The 23559-nt window shown below is 45.3% G+C and overlaps 1 protein-coding gene across 1 annotated transcript in view; it reads left to right on the forward strand.

Annotated features, from left to right (window-relative positions):
* The window catches only part of sobpa (sine oculis binding protein homolog a), a 61876-nt gene extending 38842 nt beyond the window's left edge, over nt 1–23034 (forward strand). Inside the window, exons 5-8 of the mRNA XM_084044513.1 lie at nt 5743–5841; nt 17370–19320; nt 20175–20432; nt 22491–23034. Coding sequence (XP_083900639.1) covers nt 5743–5841; nt 17370–19320; nt 20175–20431 — 2307 coding nt within the window. The 3' untranslated portion in view covers nt 20432; nt 22491–23034. The remainder of the gene's footprint in view (nt 1–5742; nt 5842–17369; nt 19321–20174; nt 20433–22490) is intronic.
* The last annotated feature ends 525 nt before the right edge of the window (nt 23035–23559 follow it).

Raw genomic sequence — 23559 nt, forward strand, 5'->3', positions numbered from 1 at the left:
TAGAAACAAAGATATCGACATACATAGCATAATCCAGCTGAACAGTGTGTATGATTGAACATGAAAGTGAATATTTTGTTTTCTGCCACATTGTCTTGCTTTGCATTCTCTTGGGGGGGCTATGAGATATGGGAGGGCTTATAGGGATAAGACACTGGGAAAGAACAGGTCAAACAACAACAAAAGGCTGCTGTAATTGGCGTTGTCTCTTTATAATCAGTGGGTATGGCATATCACCAGCCGTGTTGCCCCGAGGAAGACTGCTCAATAAGGCCAATAATAGAAAGAGAAGGGAGTTGAGGATGGATCTGTCATCCGACTTGTTAAAGACGTGGCCATTTTTAGTCATCCTTCCAGAAAAAAAAACTCAACAGAGCCTCAGCCAGGTAATGCCTGGGAAGTTCTGGGTACAACAAGGGTGGGTCTGACTGGATGGGTAATGAGAGCTGCTCCAAAACATGTCTCACTTTTGGTCAGAGAGACTGGGAGTTTGGGGTTCAATCCCCGGCCGAGTCATACCAAAGACTATAAAAATGGTACCCAATTCCTCCCTGCTTGGCACTTAGCATAAAGGGTTGCAATGGTGGTTAGTCCCTGTGACATACTAGCGTCATGTCCAGGGGGTGTACTTGTACTGTACATCACGCCCCCTCACGCTACAGAAACAGTGGATAGGCTCCTGACTGGGCCATATGGCTCGGAAACAGTGGGTTCCCAAGGCTTCTTAATTTACTATTTGTGTGTATATCACACTTCCACAGGCCTACTGTATGTATACATTTAACTTTATGTCCTCCATGGCAACTTTGAATGGTGGTCTACCTGAGCCATTTGCAACCTTGTGTGAATGCGCTCTCAGAAAGTCAAGTAGAATAGATTCACCAACAGAAGAACTGGAATGAATTGACTACACTATCAGGAGCAATTCACCTACAGAATCGGGAACAAAATGGTTTTGTCTCCTCAGAACATTTTCAGCGTAAAATGAAGTGAAACGATTGAGAGTGATTTCATAAATGTTATATAGAGCAGCGTTTCACACGGCGCATGACATTCCAAAACATTGAATCTACAATCCATAAGTTAAAACTACAATTATCTCTGAGCAACAATAAAGAAGGCAGCGAATCTAAAACGTGTCCAAAACCGGTGGGTCTGCTTCAAATAACTGTAGTGACATTGTCAACCAGTAGGTGTCCTATCCGACACCCACTCAACGGAAGAGTAGGGAGACCACTGCCGACCACTGCAGATGTCGTTGCTGTCGGGCAGAAACCTCTTATCTCCATATTCAAACTTTTGGTGTTTTTTTTCGTAAATCAACGCCCTACTTGATCATACCACAGCGTCACACAAAAGTATCAAAAGTAGCAGATCCACAAGCTCGAAACGTGGCGCGAAGCAACGCGTTTTGAGCTTGTAGATCTGCTACTTTTAATAATATACTAATAATAAACTTTATTTGTATAGCACCTTTCATGACATGAAATGCAGCGCAAAGTGCTTTGCAGAGCAAGAATACAGTTACAGTTACAACCAATTTAACAATAAAGCAAACAAAAATAAAATAAAATAAAATAAAAGCAAAAGCATAAAACAACATTAAAATAGGCAATACAGTGAGGACTTAAAAATCAACCAAAGAATCAACATTTTGATACTTTTGATAGAATTTTGATACTTTTGAATTTGAATCCTGAAAAGTAACAGTTTTGGACTTATGAGGTTTCCCCCCCGACAAAGACGATGTTCTAGTTATATTGTATTAACATACTCTACCATACAGATCAGTTAGAAATGGCATTTCATTTATTAAAATATCAGTCCATGATTGTAGCTGAAAAAGTATGAACCTGATCCTCATTACAGTATTATGCAGGAGGCCATATTTTGCTGCGCGGAGAGCGCCAGTTACACCTTAATTCCAGAACGGGGGGGGGGGGGGGGGGGGGGGGGGAGACTATGTAGATCTCCTCTGAGGGTGGCTGTTTTGTGTCTCGACGTACCAACAACCAGCTTTACCCGTCAGCATCTTTTGTCAGGGAACCGCAGCTCTGTTGGCAGGTGACGGGCATACACACCTGGGCACACGCGAGTGCCCAGATGGAGGCTAGCGCGGTGACAGCTGGCATGTCAGCCCCTCAGGATGCCAGAGTGAGTCGCCACAGGGCCACCAAAGCGCGGCTGAGGCCATTGGAACGTCAGCTCCAGAGCAGCTGCACTCTGCTCTGCTGTGATGTTACTTCCATCCTTCCATCCATCCATCTATCTATCAGTGTTTATCTATCAATCAATCAATCTATAAATCAGTCAATCAATCGTACTGCATATCTTCTAGGTCGGGGGTCTTCAACGGGGAGTCCGGGACCCCTAGGGGGCTCCTCAGAGATACTGCAAGGGGGGCCGCCAAATCTTTGTGTGATAGGGACTTACATTTTATTATTTCCATTAACCACTTGAACCCTCGCATCCCTATTCGGGGGGTGAACATTAGCCAAAAATAGCCGATCTACAAGCTACGCAGACGCGTTGTGAGCTTGTAGATCGACTATTTTCGGCGAAGAGGTTTGGTGTACAGGGAAGACAAGAGCAGACCAAGTACAGAGCCAAAGGTCAAGTTTAGAAAGTATTGTTGGTTTTAAGTGGTTAAATGTCGGAAAGCACACATTTAACATGAATCCAATGTGTAGTGGGGGGGTCCCTGCTTCATCTCTCTCTCAGCTAAGGGGGTCCTTGGCCTGACAAAAACGTTGAAGACCCCTGTGGGTAGTATGGAACCTGCTACAGCTCTAATTATGATTTGGTCCAGTTGCCACCCAGCCTGCTCTTTGTGGAGGACTTAAAGTTAACAATATTGCTAATTGACTTAAGGCTAGCCCATTCCGCATAACTGCTGCAGAGTCCTGTCCTACAGCTTTTGAATCTGCATGGTACAAAGTCCGATAGATCAGTCGATAGATAGACAGACAGACAGACCGATAAATTGATCAATCGATCGATCGATCTGTCTGTCTGTCTGTCTGTCTGTCTGTCTGTCTGTCTGTCTGTCTGTCTGTCTGTCTGTCTGTCTGTCTGTCTGTCTGTCTGTCCGTCCGTCCGTCTATCTACCTTACATCACTTCATCGTGTGTGCATGTTTATAAGCTTGGTATCTTGTGTGCCGCCTCGTGTCTTGTTCACAGTAGCCAACAGCTCATTAGCACTATATGTAAATGAACTGGCAGAGGGCCAGAGGGTCACAACACAAACTGGAGAAAGAATAATGACACAATGGCATGTCTTTGTGTGTGTGCGTGTGTGTGTGTGTGTGTGTGCGTGTGCGTGCGTGTGTGTGTGTGTGTGCGTGCGTGTGTGCGCGCGCGCACAGTGCATGTATGTGACAGTTTTTTTGTGTGCGTATCTGTATGTGTTCACACCCCTGCCAAGATGCATACCAAGTCTAAAATGTGTGAGTGTGTCCTAGAATTTGTTTGTGTGTGCTCTGAGAGGATGGGGCTTTGTGTGTGTGTGTGTGTGTGTGTGTGTGTGTGTGTGTGTGTGTGTGCGTGTTTCAGATGCAGAGAGTACAATGTGACAAATCAACTACTGTACACTAATATATTAATATATTAGATCAGTGGTTCTCACATTTTTTCATGTCAAGGACACCTGAATTAATGTTTTTGGCCGCATACCCCGATCTGAAAAGAGTTTGAGCCAGGGAAGGGACCCCCATAAGAGAAGATTTGTGTTGTTTCAAACTTATTCCACGTGTACCACATTTTTGGGAAAATGTTCAAAAATAGCCAAAGTATAAAATTGCGGGTTAAACTGATTTTGATGATACGTATATTAATACATTTTGCTGGGGACCCCCTGGAACTGCCCCCAAGGACCCCCGGGATGTCCCCGGACCCCACTTTGCGAACCAGTCTTAAGATAAGGTCCACTGAACACCTTGTGACACTCCAGCACGGAAACAACGGTGACCTTGCCGTGTGACCTTAGCGTTGGTTTCTTACAGCTTTCGTTCTCCTAGGAATTGTGACAAAGTAGCAGAGCTCCTCCTCAGCTGGATTGTGACACGTTAAACACTTTGCTGTTGTTCCCAGACTCACGCAACGCGTGCGTCCGTCACATCCCAAACAACAGCAGTGAAAACCTCTGATCTTGCTATGATGATAACTGTAACACAGGTCACGCTAGCTGATGAATGACACATTACGATGAGTGGCACATTTCGAGGGAGAAAATAAAAATCTAATCCTAACGCTGGTTCTCAGTTCCACTTTTTTTTTTATTGATGCTTATTGAACTGGAAACAAGTCCCCAGGACTTTTTCATGTTACCCTTTGAGCCTTAATACATGACTGTACCACGTGCTGTTTACGTTTCCGACTAATAAAGTATTCAATCAATCAAAAGTCGATCTTCATCAGGAATTTTAGAGATTCCCCCATCGACTGAGATCGAAACATCGATAAAGCTGCCAAAAAGTGGAGCTGAGCACAGGTGTGCCGATTGTTTTTTATTTTTTGATGTGTCACTAGTTGATGTGTCATTTGTCCAGCACCTGGACTTTAGATGGATGTGCTTCTCTTTTCGTTGCTGTCGGGCAGAAAACTCGTATCTCCATGTTTCATATCTTTGTTTTTTTTCGTAAATGAATGCCTTACTGTCACACAAAAGTCGTGAAAATAGCTACAAGCCCACGAGCTTGTACTGTAGGTCGGCTATTTTCACTACTTTAAATACTTTGAAATAATAATTCAAATGGACCGATTTTGGACTTACAAGGTTTCCACCCGACAGCAATGTTTTGCATTATGAAGGTTAAAACATGGCGTCAGTGATGTTGACCTTTAACCTTTTCTTTCTTGAATGACTGTCACTGTGCTCCACACTGAACCAGACTGCTGTGAAACCAAACATCTGGTCTTAATGTGACCGTAGGGTTTTATTAAGTTGTTTAATGAAGGGGATGACAGCCTTTGACTAATTTCCTCTTTAAAATGAAAAGTTGAATAATATTGTTTCTTCACCGCATGTACCCTACTGTAGCGTCCCTATTCTGGGGGCAAACATTCAGCGAAAATAGCCGATCGACAAGCTCACAAAGCGTCGCAAGTTCGCAACACAACGGGTCGTGAGCCTGTAGATCAGCTATTTTTACTGAAGAGATTTGTGTGGAGGGAAAAACAGAGGGAAAAACAGAGGGGGGCCCACTATAGACCCCTGGGGGACTGTGGTCAATGAAGTAGATATATTGTTTTTGTTTGGTAGATCATTCATGATTGAATAATATGTTATTTCTTACGTTATTTAACTTGTATTTTACAACAGTATCAAACATGCAGTTTACACACACAAATGCATCTATTGAAAGGACCGGTCCTAAATGTATTCTATTTCAATGAATGACGTTATCAGGGGCTGCACTTTAAAACGTGTCATATTAACGTGATTGATACCATGTATATACGTGCACGCGCACAAACACACAGAACACGCATGCGCACAAAAAAAAGCACACGCACATACTGTATATACGAAGAGCTCTTTCTGCAATAAGAAAATTGCAATCTGGCCCACACAACAAATACCCAATGCATGTCCATCATCCGTTGCACGTTGATCATTTTTCCTTTTGCTTTCATCATCACATGTCTCTTTTCATTTTCTGAGTTGGTTGTTGTTTCTGTTCATCTGTTTATTTTTTGTCCATTCGTAAAAAGAAGCCATTATCTCTTCCCCCCCCTCCCAGGCGAGAGACGAAGATGGCCTCGGTGTGAAATTACCCCAGCACATCAGCTTTACACAGGACCCGCCCAGGGTTGTCTTCAAGACAAACAGCGATGTACTTGTAAGGACACTGACATAACCATTTTAACACCAGAATCTAGAGCTTTAAGTTTATTGTTTTGTAGGCTCTGTGTGCACAGCAGCCATATTGGAACGAAATTAGGACTCGCCTCGCTTCCTTCACAGGTGCCGCCAATGATACTAATTAAGGCTCTGTTCTGTTTAGTGTAGCACAGTGGTTCTCAAACTTTGACATTTCAACGACCACCATAGCTCAGAGTGTACAAATGGAATCAAATGGACCCGTAACCCTGTAAGGGACCATTTGGAACTGCCCTCAAGGAACCACGAAGGTACCTGGACCACACTTTGAGACCCACTGGTGTAGCAGAGCGTTTCCAGTGAGCCAACATGCACAATATCAGCACCCTGACTCTGTTTGACCAGAATGGAACAGAGCCTTGATTAGTATCACTGGTAAGACATGTGAGGGAAGTCAGGAAGAGGCCCAATTTCATTCCAATATGGCTGCCGTGTATAGAGCCTATTTGTGAAACATATCTAACACACTGCCCATGATTTATTTATGTGACACAGATGATGCAGATCAAACACACAGCATAGCATGTCAAACCAATATACTGTCCAGCATTTATTGTTTTCAGTGTGTGTGATCCCTGTTTGGCGGTGTGGCTTCAGATCATTTGATTGATTGATTTTTTTATTTTCTTTATAAGTTAGATTTGTTTTTAGTTTTTCATCATGCCTTTTCTCATTTCTATTTTTGCATCATATTCATGCGTCGACTTGGGTCTTTTGGATATATCGGATTCATCAGTCAATTTTCAACCAATCCAGGACTTAAATGATCATGATGGCATTTCGATTCTGGGATGCATTTCAGACTGATATGTGTGTTTTGTTTGTTTTTTCATCATCAATTTGACAATGTGTGTGGCACATACGTACATAGATACATATGTGAATACATTCATTTCATGATTTTATTTCAAATCCATTTTGTAGACTATTCTTCACAACAATAACAGAGCCAAATACTTCGCTGTCGGGTGGACACTCTTCCAAAAGGGTTACTTTTAGGAAATGGAAATAAGAACCTGTGTTCGTATGGATCCTATGTAGTTATTATTAAGTCACAAGCTCTTGTTGATACTTTTCATTTGTTCAATATTTATAAAACAGACCGACCTAACCACTTCCACTTGCACTTTCACAGCAGATCTTCAAGCCGAGACGTGTTGAGAGCTTGTAGATCGGCTATCTTTGCTACTTTTGTGTCACGCTGTAATAGTATAATGATTTAATGAAGTAAGGCATTCATTTATGAAAAAAAACATAAAAAGTTGAAATATGGAGATACAAGGTTTCCGCCCGACACTAACGATATCTTAAATCTGTGAATAACAAGGCCTAAATACTTGAGCATGGATTGCATAATATCTTGCATCTGTGTGAATAAACGGAGCATAGTGGATTGCAGGCCAAATGTGTCCCAAGTGGGACATAATGCACACTAAACCTTATTGATCCCTATGGATTACTAAATAATACACTCTAAAGCTTATTGGCCCCTGTGGATTACTTAGGTAAATCACACATCTTAGCAGACAACTACGGGGTTACCAAATGAGCTGTGGAGCCCCACAGTCTAGGACACAAGTAGCCTGGAATCAATACCATTTTCGGTTTTCTGATCCAGTCTGGAGCAGAAATAACGTTACGTCATCAGGCGGCCGGTACCCACAACCGGAAGCTAGATTTGCATTCCTAGGATGAGCGGGGCACGGGAACGCTAGATTTCTGACACCCCGGCGGAGGCGTGCCGTCTGAGGCAGACTTGAGCCACGAGAGGCACCGCCGAGCGGGTCGCAGTGCCAAACGTTGCGAAGTCCGCTCGAGTTATGTCGTAAATCATCACCCCCCCCCCCCCCCCCCCCCTAGTCTCGGTACCTCCGACACGTCAACACCACCTCGCGCACGGTCCAAGTCAACACAGACGAGCGTTCTCTACCCCAGTTTCAGCCAATCAGAAACCGCGTCTTGAACCCTGCTTATCCTATAGGGGAAAGAATTATCACCAACCAGAACCAAGCATGCACCCCCAAATTGACCCCCAAATGATTCCCCTAGTTTAAAATGTGTTTAGTATGGTACAACCTTTTCGTTTCTTTTGGTATAATAATCTAACTCGCAGCACGACTAGCGTGACTAAACTAATTTATTTGCATTATGTGGGGAACAAAAACAATGCAACGCCAACCGGAGCCCAATTTATTTTTTCCATTTTTCTAAACCGGATCACCTGAATCACAGTAAATATCAGGCTTCCCTCCGTGGTGGAAAGCCTGGTGACACGAGGTTAGGACACAAGTAAGGTTCACAAAGTATCCAACAACAGGGGACGGTTGACAAAACATAAATACATCTCTATACCTGCCCTTTACAATATGACTCTCCATTTACTGGGGTGTAGCTCAAGTTGTTTAACCACTTATGCCCTTAGTGGTCTTAGAGAACCGGACTTGAGTTACAATTGTACTTGGAACACTTTTTCCCATCTACACCTAAATCTCTTTGCCAAAAAATTGACGATCTACAAGCTCACAATGCGTCGCGAATGCGACGCATTGTGAGCTTGTAGATCGGCTATTTTTGACTAATTTAGATTTTCGTGTCATGCCACCATTTCGGCCCACCTCGTATGGGATTATATGACACATTACACAAAAAAGAATTATGACATAAGCAAATCCCTCCTGTCGGTATTACAGCCTGCAGTACATAATGTACCAGATATACATGCAGTTCATGCACAGTACATACAGTACATGAACAAATCCCCCTGACCCTTTTACATGTTACATAGCCCTCCTCCTCGTTGACCAGGCAGGCGGCAGGCCTTTTTCAAGAAATGAATGAAAGAAAATTCATATACTATATTGAAAAAGTAGTTTCTCTTGAGTCATCCAACCTCACAATTCTTTTTTTTTTATCTACCTTGTTAAAGAGTCTGCCTGATGGAGTCGTAGAATGGGCAATACATTACAAAATGCATACGATGACGTGCATGCACGCGAGCGTGTGTGTGCGTGCGTGCCTGTGTGTGTCTGCGGTTGTTCGTCTTGCAGAAAGGTGGCGAGCTCTTGTAAAAGAAACCTCATATGTCCAAAACTGTTACTTTCCAGGATTCAAATTCAAAAGTATCAAAAGTAGCAGATCCACAAGCTCGAAAACTTGTTTCGAGCTTGTAGATCTGCTACTTTTGATGCTTTTGTGTGTCGCAGTGGTGTGATCAAGTCGGGCGTTAATTTACGGAAAAACACAAAAGGTTTGAATGTGGAGATAAGAGGTTTCTACCCGACGGCGACAAAATCCTACCTGTAATGACTGATAATGATAGTAATTTATGTTGGGAGCCGTCTGTCCACGGGCATGGTCTGTCCAAAGAGTCAATGAATCATCTGTAGCAGCCATGGCGTTCAGTCACTAATTAAAAAGTGCTGTTAAGTGTTTACTCTGTACGAACCCAATGCCATCTCCCCACACAGAGGTGGCTGGTTAGAGATACAGTACACTGTAGCATCCAAACGCATCATCGGTAAAGACACTAACATACTTGAAGTGGCAAAAAGAACCCGTGTTCCAATAGATCCAATGTAGTTATTGTTTTGTCACAAGCTCTTTTTAAGACTTTGCATTGGTTCAATATTTATAAAACCCCACAGACACACTTTCACTTTAAAACTCTTAGCAAAATAAATTGCAGATCTACACGTGAGCCTGAAGATCGGCTATTTTTGCTATACTGTTGTGAGTCACCGACCGTGGTATGACGCAAAAAAAGACATACAAAGTTGAAATATGGAATACAGCGACGATATGGGCACCGAGATATCTCAAAAACATGGGGTCCAGAGGGGCTCCTCTGTGTGTGAATCACCTGGTTGGTAAGAGTGCATGTACCACATAAATAACACTAGTTCTTACCCACAGCTGTGGCCTGGGTTCCAATCCAACCCGAGGCTCTTTGCTGCATGTCATACCTACACCCCCCCCCCTCCCCCCCTCTCTCACGGTCATTATCCAAAAATTAAGCATAATACTTGGGCCCAGAATAAGTTGTATTGCGTGCCTTGTCCAGCCTAGTCTGACCAGTCATCTAGTATATTTATACAATTGTATCGTCGCTGTCGCGCAGAAACCTTGTATCTCCATATTATAAAGCGTCGCACAAGAGTAGCAAAAATAGCAGATCTACAAGCTCAGAACGCGTCGCATCGCGACGCGTTGTGAGCTTGTAGATCTGCTTTTTTTGTGCTGTTTCCGAAATGTCTTAAAGTGAAAGTGGTTAAGTGTGTCTGTGAGTTTTATAAATGTTGAACCAATGAAATGAAAATGTTAACAAGAGCTTGCGTGACTAAATCATAACTATGTTGGATCCTTTTGGAACACATGTTATTTTTTTTTCCACATTTCCTGAAAAGTTCCAATTTTGGAGATTTTACCCGACAACGACGATTATGATTTGAGATGACATCATGTTTGCCAACCTGTTAGTGCAAATAGCCACCGTGTGACAGTCTTCCATTTTTCTCCCCCCAATTTAAGAACTAAGTATTAATATCTTGCATGGTCTATAGCTTTGAGCAAAAGTAATGATGATAAACTAAAATACTGACATTTCCACAGACCAATTGTTTTCGTAACTGTATCGATATCATGACGGCAAGGAGAAGTACAGTAGTTGCAATTTTTCAGTTGGATTCTCGTCCAGTTTTTTGTCACTAGCTGTTAGCAGCCCCTGTGAGTGTTTTTTGAAAAGAAACAGCATCATGTCTAACAAAAATTAAGCATGCAAGACTGTCCCCGTAGTGAACTTTACACAGCTTAAAAAGCTCTCCTTCCTTTCTCAGTGGCTGGCGTCCCAGAAATACTGCCTGTTTTGGGCCAGGCTATAACATGGGGGATAAAGCCCAATTGTATACTTTTTCGTACGAAAATAAGTGACTTACAGCAACGTTTTCATGTCAAGGACCCCCAAATTGATATGTATTTGGCTGAGGACCCCCATCTGAAAGATATTTTGTGCCAGTGACCTCCAGAAGCAAAGATTTGAGTTAAATAGGTTCGCTAGTATAAAAAAATGTTAAAGTGGTTAAAATGATTGTGACGCTATGTTAACTTCTTTTGCTAGGGGCCCCCTGGTACCCCCCCCCAACGGACCCCACTTTGAGAACCAATGATTTACATGATGTCGCCGATCGGTGGTTTTCGACTCCTCACAACTCCTCGCCGCGATCTCCTCAACTTCCCAACCTCAAACCTTCTGCCCTCTGCAGTCTGCATGTACTCGCCACCTCCCCAAAAAGCATCTCCCTCCTCCTGCCTACAACCTGTTGGAATGTGAGCCATCCTCTATGCCTCATCATCCTCTCCTTTCGGAAGACAAAAACCATTAACCCCGGTGCGGCCTCGTAATAAGCTCCCCTCAGCCTCTCTCTCTATAAACACCACAGGGTGTCTTCTGGGCATTCTCTCCCCAGCCAAAACTGTGACCTAGTTTCCCCGCTGTGTGTTGTGCTGTTACTCCGCTAGCATGCAAGGTACTTACAGACAAAGTGGAACGGTGCCATCCGACTGAGTGATTGCTCGAGTTTTTTACTAGCTCTGTGTGGTTCGGGAAGTGAGGCGAGAGAGAGAGAGAGAGAGAAATAAAGGACTATAAAGGGTGATTTTAGTTGCGTGGCAGTGTGTTGCGCCCCGGAAATAGCTGATCTTCAAGCTCGTTTGTGAGCTTGCTGTTTCTGGTGCGCGACTTCAGAAACAGCTGGCGTAGCGGTCCAGGCACCTAGGCTACAATGCAGCCTAACAGCGCGTCGCGGGTTCGAGTCCCGATCCCGACGGCATTTGCTGCGTGACAACCCCCATCTCTCTCTCCCCATATCCTGTCAGCCTACTGTCCTATCTATAATAAAGGCATAAAAAGGCCAACAATAAATCTTATGAAAAATGTAGTTAAAGTATACCGGGGCCTTAAAACCATTTGAGCCCATGGGGCACCGATAACCGAGTGGTTAAGGCGCGTTCGATTCCCGGGCCCGTTTGACCCCTGCCGCATGTCACTCCCTGACACTTCTAACCTGTTTCCTGTCTCTCCTCACTGTGTACTATCAATAAAGGCTGAAAAATCCCACAAAATATATTTTAAAAAAACAACACTATGCCTATTCTGGGGAAACGTTCGTCAAAAATAGCAGATTTACAAGCTTGAGCTCGTTGGCTATTTTTGGCGAATGGTATTTGGTGCAGAGACGGAAGAAAGTGGTCAAAGTGCAGCCGTAACTCAAGTCTGGTTCTCTAAGACCAGAGAGGGGTTTAAGTGGTTAATGTCACTGCGGAAGATGATTGCACTCGCATAGGAGGCTCCGTAATTGTTGTAAAGGCAAACGGTTTAAACCACACCACTGGGCTGCCGGTTCGTTGGCCACGATGGAAATAAATGACCGTAATTACATTCAACTGCAAACATCTGTGTGCGGGGAGCGGGGAGACACAGAAAGAGAGAGAGAAAGAGACAGAGAGAGAGAGAGAGAGAGAGAGAGAGAGAAAAAAGCATAACTCCATTAGGGTAATGCACAGTGAAATTTTCACTCGCAGAGCAGAAAGTCGTTAAGTGCTCTCCATCTGTCTTCCCAGAGACGAGGGAACATTTTCTGGACATTTATTATTTAAAATACCCTGGGCCCAACAGCCATTATCAAACTCAACTCTCTCCAGAGCACGTTTTCGGGGGACTTTTACTTAGTCACGGCTCGTTGAATTGTCCACTGCTTAAAGTTTAAAAAGAGGGACGATCCAAAAAGTGACATCTGCGCGTCACCTGTGTGGTTCTGGTTCTTTTGAACCAGAGGCTGATCCCCCATCGCAGTTCGGGTTTGAACCGAACGAGTCTCTTGTCCTGATTATTTCATTTATTTGTTTATTTTTTGTAGAGGTTCTGCAACGAGCTGCAGCTGTATCGTCATGTGGTGTATTCCAAACATTCGACGCTTTTTAGACACACGAATGATTCGTTTTCTCACGACAGGCATTTTGTCTGGATCATTGGTTCTCAAAGTGGGGTCTGGGGATCCCCAGGGGTCCTTGGGGCGGTTCCAGGGGGTCCCCAGCAAAAGTAGTTGACATAACATAACCATCATTTTAACCACGTTATCCATTTTTACGTTGGAAATTCAAAAATTGCAGATCTACAAGCTGACAAGCTTGTACATCTGCTATTTTTGAAAATATTGAAAATGTTTTTTGTACATATAATCTTCTCTTCTGGGGGTCCCTGGCACAAAACCTTTTCAGATGGGGGTCCTCGGCCAAGTACATATCAATTTGGGGGTCCTTGACTTGAAATGGTTTGAGAACCACTGGTCTAGATTGTCAAAATGCCCCGAAAGTGGAGGTCGATTCCACTTAGGAGACAGTGAAACCACTTTTGTGTTTTTTTTTAGATACTTTCATTCTTTGAGAGATACGGTGTCTGAGTGAAAGAGCACCATTACAGGGTCATTCAGGACACGCCTTTAACAGGATGAAATGCCCCGTCTCAAAACCAGTGGTGGACTCTTAACAAAGTACATGTCGTTGCTGTCGGGCAGAAACCTCTTATCTCCATAGTTTCACTTTTTGCGTTCTTTTCGTAAATTAACGCTCTACTTGATCATGATGATACAGCGTCACACAAAAGCATCAAAAGTAGCAGATCTACAAGCGTTTCGAGCTGGCAGATCTGCTACTTTTGCTTTTTTTTAAAATTTGGATCCTGAAAAGTAACAGTTTTGGACATATGAGGTTTCCACCGACAGAGACGATTTACTTGAGTACTGTACTTTACTGTACGGTATTTTTTGGATACTTATGACTTAAACTCCACTTCATTTCAAAGACAAATACTGTACTTTTGACTCCAACATTTCTAGGAAGGGGAAAAAATCACTTACGCCCTATTTCAAATGTAGTGAAACTAGCAGATCTACAGTACAAGCTCACAATGTGTCGCAATGCGATTGGTTTTTGAGCTTGTAGATCTGCTACAGTAGTTAAATTTTTTTTGGGAAATTGTCCACATTAAAATTTGTGATCTTAAAAAAGAAAATGTACTTTATAATGTGTACTTTTGAATACTTGAGTATTTTTTTTAAAGCAAGTACCCCAGTACTTTAACTCAAGTTCAAAATTTGACAGAGCAACTTTAACTCGTGGTGGAGTAATATCTGACCAGGAGCATCTATATTTCCACTGAAGTACTGGGGGCTGAGCACTTTGTCCAGCACTCCGCGACCGCGAGTGTCCGCAAACAGGCACAGAGGATACTATTAGAGTATACTGTCTGTTGCCAAATAAACCCGCAAAACCAATAAACCTGCATGCGGCAGGATGCTTAAAGACTTTATCCCCCCCCCCCCCCCCACCCCCTTCCGGTTGTTGCATCCCTCAACTTATTAACATTCAGCAGGGGGGATTAAGGGTCCGCGTGATGGATGGATGTCGTTGAGGAGTCTGACAACTGATTAATGCCTTAATTATCTGCAGCCTAGGACCTGACACTCCTCCAAGTGCTGACAGAGTGAGCTGTGTGTGGCCTGACGAGTACAGCGCGGTGTTCGGGTCTCGCCCACCGCTATCTGCTCCAGCAGGGTCACATTCGTTTCCTTAAATACTTCCTCCCCACTGTGGCGTAAAGTAACTAAGTACATTTACTCAAGTGCCGTACTTAAAAGTACAATTTTGAGGTCTTTTTTTTACTTTACCGGAGCGTTTCCAATTTTCAATGCTTTTACTTCTGCTCCTCTGCATCTCAGAGGCAAATTATTATGCTTTTACTCCACTGCAGTTATTTGAAAACTTTAGTTATTAGTTACTTTGTAGATTTTGATTATTGTTACAAAACATACATTAACCACTTCAGCCCTATTTAAACTTTGGCTATTTGAAAATAGCATATCTACAAGCTCACAACTCGTCGCATCGGGACGATTTTTATACATTTGAAACCTGTGAAATGGGACATTCTGCATAATGAGTAATTTCTACTTTTGGTACTTTAAGTACATTTGATACCAATACTTTTGTACTTTTACTCGGAAAACGGGACTTCTACTTGTAACAGAATATATCTACATTGCAGCATTGATACTTTTACTCAAGTAAAACGTGTGAGTACTTCTTCCATCACTGTCCCTCCCTCCCCAAAGGGAAAAAAGCTTTTTTTTTGTCCCGACCGAGGAGGAAGTGTGTGTGAGTCTGGTGAAACAGCCTCTGCACCTTGCAGTGCTGAAAAGAAAAACTAAAGAAAAACATCTATAAACTTATTTTAAAAATGAAGGACCTTTCACTCCACTGTACATAGTAAAATCTTAATTTTACCACTCAAACCCCTATATCGTCACTGTCGGGTCGAAACCTATATGTCCAAAACCGTTCTAGTTTTTTTATTATTAAAACATTTGTGTGACACTTGTATGACGAAGTAGGGCGTTCATTTACGAAAATACATAAAAATGTGAACATTTTTGAGATACAAGGTTTCTGCCCGACAGCAACGATACATTTCTTTGACCGGGGTCTATACTTTGGTCCCCTCTTTTTTTACCTCTACGCCAAATCTCTTTGACTAAAGTCCGCCTATTATAAAAGGGACGCTAGGGTTCATGTGGTTAATGTGTTAATTAAGCACTTATATTAAGCCCTGTATGCTTCACCAAGTATAGACCCCGGTAAATGAAGTGTGCAGTGGCGTCGTTAGGGGTGGGCTTCGGTGGCTATAGCCACCAATGTTTTGTCCAAAGCCACCAATAAAAAACAATTAAAAATTAAAAAATTAAAAGTTTTTTTTTTTTTTTTGAATTATATATCTATCACCCTAACCTAACCCTACCCCTAACCCTAAAACCGAAATAAAGTAACACAAAACGGGGGAAAAAGCACTCTAATCCGCGAAATCCGCGAAAAAAATCGCGCGCGCGCGCTTCGCGCGCGCGCGGGAGGAGGGGCACATGCACGCGCGCTGCGCGCGCGTGCATGTGCCCGTTGCCTGCGGGGCTAAGCCCCCGACCTAGTAGAGACCTAGCGACGCGTCTGGAAGTGTGTAGGGTTTAAATAGTTAAGGAAACACATTTCTCTATTACAGCGCTGCCTGCAGTGACTGCCCCGTGTTAGTAGCCTATCTGCAGTTTGTTGTTGTGCAAAATGTGCTCCTTGCTCCATTGAAATGTTGATTAACATTAAAGGACCACTTCACCCATTTTCCAACTCAAATCTTCATATAATTGGTCCTCACTAATGCTCATGGTACCATTTTTGTCAACTCGGTCTGTGTCTCAGAGGAGGGCTGTGGACGGTTCAGAAACCTGCCTACCAGTGACATCATCGATGGGGAAATCCAAGCTAATAGAAATTGCCGGCTTTCTATTCCTGGAAAGTTAGCACGCTATAATAGAATACATTGTTCTCACATTATTTAAAAATAATAATAAAACATTTGATATATTGTTTGAAATGACCAAACCCGCCTACCAATGATGTCACTGGTAGGAAGGTTTCTGAACTGTCCACAGCCCTCCTCTGAGACACGGAGTACACAAAAATTGTACCATATTATAATGAACATTAGTGAGGACCAATTATATGAAGAAAATGGGTGAAGTGGTCCTTTAACAATTTTCTAAACAAAGCTACCTCAAGGTCTCCACATGAACCCTAGAATCCCTATTCTGGGTCTATTTTTCGTCAAAGATGCTTGGTGTAGAGCTAGAGGGAAAACATTGGAGGATTGGGGGAGTATTAAGAGTGGTTAAGAGTGATACATTGCCCATTTAACTAATTTATCACATTTTCCTGTTCTCTACAACTATAGGTCATTTAGAAAAGGACTTCTCAGTTCTCTTTCTACTGTGTAATAGTTTTGTTGTGTTCATGTCCAGACGGTTTGGAGGCTGAGCTCCTGCTTACAAAGAAAAATAGCTTAAAGTAATACTCGAGTTTCGTGTGTCGTTACTTAAAGTAGCACTTCACCCATTTTCAACCTTATCTTCATATCTCCATTCTTCATACAATGAGCTTCGGTGAGGATCAATTACATGAAGATATGTTTGAAAATGGGTGAAGTGATCCTTTTAAGTTTCGGATACCGATTTTCTGCGCGCAACACCGACACACAACTAAGTATAAATCGTCTCTGTCGCGTGGAAACCTCATACGTCCAAAACTGTTACCTTTCTGGATTCAAATTCAACAATAGCAAAAGTAGCAGATCTGCAAGCTCAAAACGCGTCGCTTCGCGCCGCGTTTCGAGCTTGTAGATCTGCTACTTTTGATACTTTTGTGTGACGCTGTAGCATGATCAAGTAGGGCGTTCATTTACGAAAAAAACACAAATATTTTGAATATGGAGAAAAGAGGTTTCTGCCCGACAGCAACGAAATCAGACTTTAGATTGCATTAAAGGAATGATTTGTGTATTTGGTGCGCGCTGGGTGAGAGTTACTGACGCCGTCTCGTGTCCCATGTGTCCTCCAGGTGTGTGACTGGTGCAAACACATTCGGCACACGAAGGAGTACTTGGACTTTGGCGCCGGGGAGCGCAGGCTGCAGTTCTGCAGCGCCAAGTGTCTGAACCAATACAAGATGGACATCTTCTACAAGGAGACCCAGGCGGCCCTGCCCGGGGGGCTGTGCAACCCGGGACACGTGGTGGGTGCGCCCGGGGAGGGGCAGGCCGAGTGCGGCGGAGGAGGCGTGCAGCTCCTCACTCCGGAGTCCTGGGGGACGCCGCTGGGGGACCCCCGGCGCAAAGCCCCCTCGCCGGGGGGGCCCGCTCCCCCCTCCACCTCCTCCGCCGCCTCGCCCTCGGACACGGGCACCGTCTGCTCCCCCTCCTCCTCCTCCTCGGCGAAGGTCCCCACGCCCCGGCCCCACGAGAGCCCCGGCCTCCCGCCCCCTCCCCCGCCCATGCCCCACGCCCTGCACCCGCCCATGGGGGTTCCCTCCGGTAGCCCCCCCATGGTGATGACGCCCCGGGGGCCCATGCCCCTGCCGCTGTTCATGGAGCACCAGATGTTCCAGCAGATGCGCCCACCGTTCCTCCGCCACCCTCCCCACCACGCGGGCGGGCCCAACAGCCCGCTGTCCAACCCCATGATCCCCGGGATCGGCCCGCCGCCGCCGCCCCCGAGGAACCTCGGCCCCCCCTCCAGCCCCATGCACAGGCCCATGATGTCTCCGCACGTCCACCCCTCCGCCAATCCCAACCCCGGACTCCTGCCGCCGCACCCTGGCTTCCACATGCCCGGCATGCCCCCGTTCCCCCCCATCAACATGATGCCCAACGGACCCCACATGCCCCACATGCCTCCCATGATGAACTTCGGCATGCCGTCCCTCGCCCCGCTGGTGCCCCCTCCCACTCTCCTGGTCCCGTACCCCGTCATCGTGCCCCTGCCGATCCCCATCCCTATCCCCATCCCCATCCCCATCCCCTTCAGCCCCAAAGCCTCCAGGGACCGGCCGGACAGCAGCAGCCCCATCTCCAGCGCCCCCGAGCCCTCTGAACCCTCCGCCTCGGGGCCGCAGTCTCCCGGCTCCTCTGGAGGGGACGGCGTGGACCGGAAGGTCGGACCAGCCGTCTCTCCCGGTTTCTCCGAGAGACGCGGCAGGACAGCGGTGGTGGACTTGACGGTGAAGGCGGAGGACGGCTCGGGGGGGCCGTGTCTGTCCGGCGGTCCCCGCGGACCGATGGACGGGGTGATCGACCTCACCGTGGGCCAGCGCTCGTGCCAAGAGCAGCTGCAGCAGCAGCAGGTCATCCAGAGGATGTTCCCGGCGGTCCGGGTCAAGGAGGAGGCGGACGCGGAACCGAATCCCGTTCCTCCCCTCCTGCCCGGACCTCCTTGTGTTCCGGCCGTGGCCGGGGGGCTGTGGGGGGACGGGGGGGAGGTGGGTAAGGACGAGGGAGGAGGAGGAGACGGGGCCTTTTCGCCGGGCCTCTGCTCCGAGGAGTCGGACGGGGCCGCGGGGAACGCCGACGCGCCGGAGACGTCCCGCTCCTCGCCCGGCAGCGACGACAGCTCGTCCTGCAGCGTGGAACCTCCGGGAGGGCCGCGGACAGACCTCCTCCCCGCCCAGCTCTCCTCCTTACCCAGCAGCACAGCACGGACCCAGCCCCAGCATCCCCTGGCCCAGCACCCGCACTCCCTGCCAAAGCTCCAGGCTAGCAGCGCTGCCCCGTGCAACGTCATCGTCAACGGCACGGGGTGGCACGCGCTCCTCGCGCCTCCTGCTGCTCCTGCTGCTGAGCCTCCTCCCGCGGACCGAAGAGGAGACGGTAGAGTAACAGGCGGAGGAGAGGAGGAGCAGCTGGCGGCGGCTAACGGCGAGCTGGAGCGGGAGGCTCTCAAAGAGAACAGCTGCTCGGTGACGGAGTGGGACCCGGGGAAACGGGTCGCGCCGGGCGATGAGGCGGCGCTCACAGGTGAGTGGTAGTGGTGCTCCGAAAACATTTTTATTCAACCCATTAAGGCCTGAGGCCTGATTCTACAAAATGTCTTCTAAATCAGTCTTCTAAACAGTTTTTTTTTGGTTTAAATCAGTGGTTCTCAAACATTTTCATGTCAAGGACTCCCAAAATGATATGTATTTGGCCGCGGACCCCCATCTCAAAATATTTTGTTCCAGGGACCCCACAGAAGCAAAAAAAAATAGTTACAAATATAGTTACTTAATATATTCAAAGATTTGCATTAACGTTCACAATTTTTCGAAAATAGCAGATCTACAACCTCATAGCGCGGCACTCCGCGCTATGAGCTTGTAGATCTGCTATTTTTGAATAGCCAGAGAAATCTAAAATGACACAGATGCGTTCCCGGTCTTAATGGGTTAAGTAAAAGTAGTATATGCCTCAATGTATAAATACTCTGTTACAAGTGAAAGTCCTGAATTAAAAATGTTACTTGAGTGAAAGTACAAAAGTATTGGCATAGAAAATGCACCATTAGTACTTATTATGCAGAACGATCCATTTGCCGTTTCACATTTCACATCTACAAGCTCACAACCCGTTGCATCGCGATAGATTGTGAGCTTGTAGATCAGCCATTTTCGAATAGCCAAATCATAAAGTAGTGCTTAAATGGCGAATGTATGTTTTGTAATAACAATCTAAAGTTCTCAAATAAACGTAGTGGAGCAAAAAGTACAACATTTGCCGCTGAGATGTAGTAGAGTAGAAGTACAATACTCAAGTGGAGTAAAAAGGTACCCCAACATTGCACTTGAGCACAGTACTTGAGTAAATGTACTCTTCCCACGGCCCGGCCCGCACAGGTGAGGGTAAGCCGGTCCCCGACGATGACGGCCTGGAGGAGGGGGGCGAACGCGGCTACTCGCTGCCGCTGCTGCCCGCCGGCGGCGGCGGCTGCGTGGTCATCCAGCCCGTGCCAAAGGTCGGCGGCGCCGGTGGCATCGACAAGACGGCCATCCTGTCCTGCTCCATCAGCGCGCCGCTGTCGGCCTCCGGGAGCCCCGAGCTGGAGCCCCCGCTCAAGAGGAGGTGCCTGCGAATACGCAATCAGAACAAGTGAGGTGAGAGGTCACTCATGCACAGTGGTGGATAAAGCACTCGAATGTTTTACTTAAGTCAAAGTATCAATAGTGCAATGTAAAAGTACTCTGTTACAAGTAAAAGTCCGGAATTCAACATTCAATACAAAAGTATTGGTATCAAAATGTACTTAAAGTACCAAAAGTAAAAGTACTAATATGTTTGAAGATAGCATAGGTATAAAACCGGGCTAAAGTGTTTATATAACACTTTAGCCCTATATAATGTAATAATTCATATCTGCAAAGTAACTAGTAACTAAAGTAACTAAGTAAGTAACTAAAAGTACAATATTTGCCTCTGAGATGTAGTGGGGTATAAGTAAAAGTATAGACAATTGAAAATACTCCAGTAAAGTCAAAGTACCTAAAAATTGTACTTAAGTACTGTACTTGAGTAAATGTACTTAGTTACTTTACACCACTGCTCATAGACAGTCCTTGGTTCATTTGTTTTAGTTTTTAGCACAAAACAATTGTAAAAAGACATAGTAATAAGTGCAGGTGAGAAAGTAAAACCATGAAGGGCTTATACAAGGATCTCACCTAAGAAAAATGTTTTAAATGTAAATTGAACGAAGTAATCAAACATAAGACACGACAAACGAAAGTCGTGAGTGTGAAGTAGAGTGTGTGTGTGTGTGTGTGTGTGTGTGTGTGTGTGTGTGTGTGTGTGTGTGTGTGTGTGTGTGTGTGTGTGTGTGTGTGTGTGTGTGTGTGTGTGTGTGTGTGTGTGTGTGGCGCGCGTGCGTGCGTGCGTGCGTGCGTGCGTGCGTGCGTGCGCGCGCAGCTACATTATATGGAGAGGCTTGATTCATCAGGCTGGCCCTCAATCTATGCTTAAAGTTACTGACTGAGTGAAGATGAGGAGTTGGCCATAAGTTAGCATGCATTCCAGACTGGAGAACCTCTGTGTTTAATGGGGAAGTGGCTATGAGTTCAAACCATTCAACCATGTCCAGTCCACTAGATATTACAATGATTTGATTGGTTGCTGACACAGACAGACAGAAAGGGGGGGGGGGCACAAAAAAGACTGAGCGAAATAGGGATGAGTTTGATTGGTTGTGCCAGTCTCCAAATAAAATGTCTGATTTCAAATTAGATTTGATATACTACATACAAGCTGAAATGATCAGCTTGCCTGTCATTGCAGGGTTATTGTGCTGACAACGCGCTGTTGCGCGACGCGTCAGGTTTATAGGCTCTCTCTCCCTCCCACCCTCCCCCTCTTCCCCTCCTTGTCTCCTCACATCCCTACTTTGTGCATCCCTCACTCTGCATCATGTAACGGTTTACCTTTCAAATGGACATGACATTTTGATTTGGAAGAGAATGTGTCGTACGTACACTTGTGCAGAGAGAAAAATATAGGGCTGATAATAGGCCTTTTTCTTAGTTTTCTCATGCTATTTCGAGTTTGATGAATGTCATTATATTCTTAGCTGAAGCCAGAAACATCATTTATGGAATATTGCACTGCTATTAATCCGTATTATATTCAGCATTCACTTTTATAGAATATCGATATAGCGGTACATTGATTGACAGATTACCTCTATGGACTGTATAATGAAAACAGATTTTCTTTTTCTTTTTGTCAGCCTCAGATGACAGACAATCACTCATTACAGCCAAATAGAGCAATGTACGTTAAATGTTAGTTTCTGTCTGTCATACCTACAGTAACACAGACAATACACACATGCTGAGGGTGCAGATGGGCTAGTGGTCAAGGCACATATACCACATATAGGCTTTAATGCAGCGACCGAAGGACAGCGAGCTGCAGGTTTGATTCCCGAGCCTGATAACCTTTGCTGTGTGTCGTTGCCTGTGTGTCAAGCTATAAAAATAGAAATACATGCATTACATTAATTAATAAGGAACAAGAATGAATAAGGACATCTCGTTCTTTATTTTAATCACGGGTGTTTTTTAAGATGTGGATTTTGGTGCTTCAGGATTATACGCATGGTTCTTGTAAGTACCTAAGTAAGTACCTGTCTTTAATTCCACTCCATCTCTATTGTCTTGCAGATGGATGCTCTGAGGAACGCTGTGCCATCAACGAAAACGTCACCCCCCCCCCGTGCAGCACCTTCGACCCCACCCTCCCTCCCGCCCGCCCACCTGCCACACCCCGTTGCCACACTCTCCTCGCCACAGTCCAGTCTACCAGCACTCCAAAAACAGCCTATAATATGACGCCCGCCGGGTGAGAGTCCAACCAAACTTGTTCAATGTGTAACATAGTAGAAACAGAGAGGAGGAGGGACTCCGTTGTCTGTTTGACAGACGTCCAGAGCGTCCGCTCTGTGATGTGAAATTCCTTGCGCTCTCGACCACGGGAGGCCTGTCTGAGAAGCATCTTTGAACTAAAAAGAGTACAATACAGGTGCAGGACTTTAAGCCTACTTTTCAACTAATTTAAAGACTCCCAGCCCACACTGCCCCCTAGTGTCCTGTCCTGGTCCACCACCCTCCCCTCCAAGCAAAGCAAGTTGCTCTGTCATGTCTGTTCTTGTGGAAACGAAACGCACATGGATTAGTGTCCAGTACTGCACTGTGTCTCAACGTCCGGTCCGGGGGGCCTCGTCAGGGATCCAAATGGACCCTTTTACGGGTCTGTAACCCTTGAGATTGTACGAATGGAACCCAATGGAACCGCCATTGGGTTTCATTCGTACATTCTCAGAGTTCAAATAACTTTAGCAAAGAAAGTATCAAAGAGATCAATCCATGAAAAAGCAGTTCAAGCCAGTGCCACTTTTTGTTGGGGGCATAAAAAAAAAGTGTCTTTAGTATTTTTCTTTGTTTGTTTTCTTATTGCATACATTCTTATTTGCACAACTTGTAGCTACAGCATAAACCAGAGTTCACAAAGCTTCAGCTGTATACATTGGAAAAAAAGCCACAAAACAGCAGAAATCACATGCTGTACCATTGCTTGTCCATGTAGCCAGACAAAATGGAGTTGCCAACCCAGTCTTGCTCTTGCCTAGTTGCCGGACAGTCGGAGAGAGCTACGCCTACATTTCAGTGTAGACGCTAAAACTGCGTGGAAATATTTCTGAGAATGAAGAAAACAGTTTTATTAGCAGCCGTA

Source organism: Gymnoscopelus microlampas (assembly GCF_963454915.1).
Source record: "Gymnoscopelus microlampas genome assembly, chromosome: 20".
Lineage (NCBI taxonomy): Eukaryota > Metazoa > Chordata > Actinopteri > Myctophiformes > Myctophidae > Gymnoscopelus > Gymnoscopelus microlampas.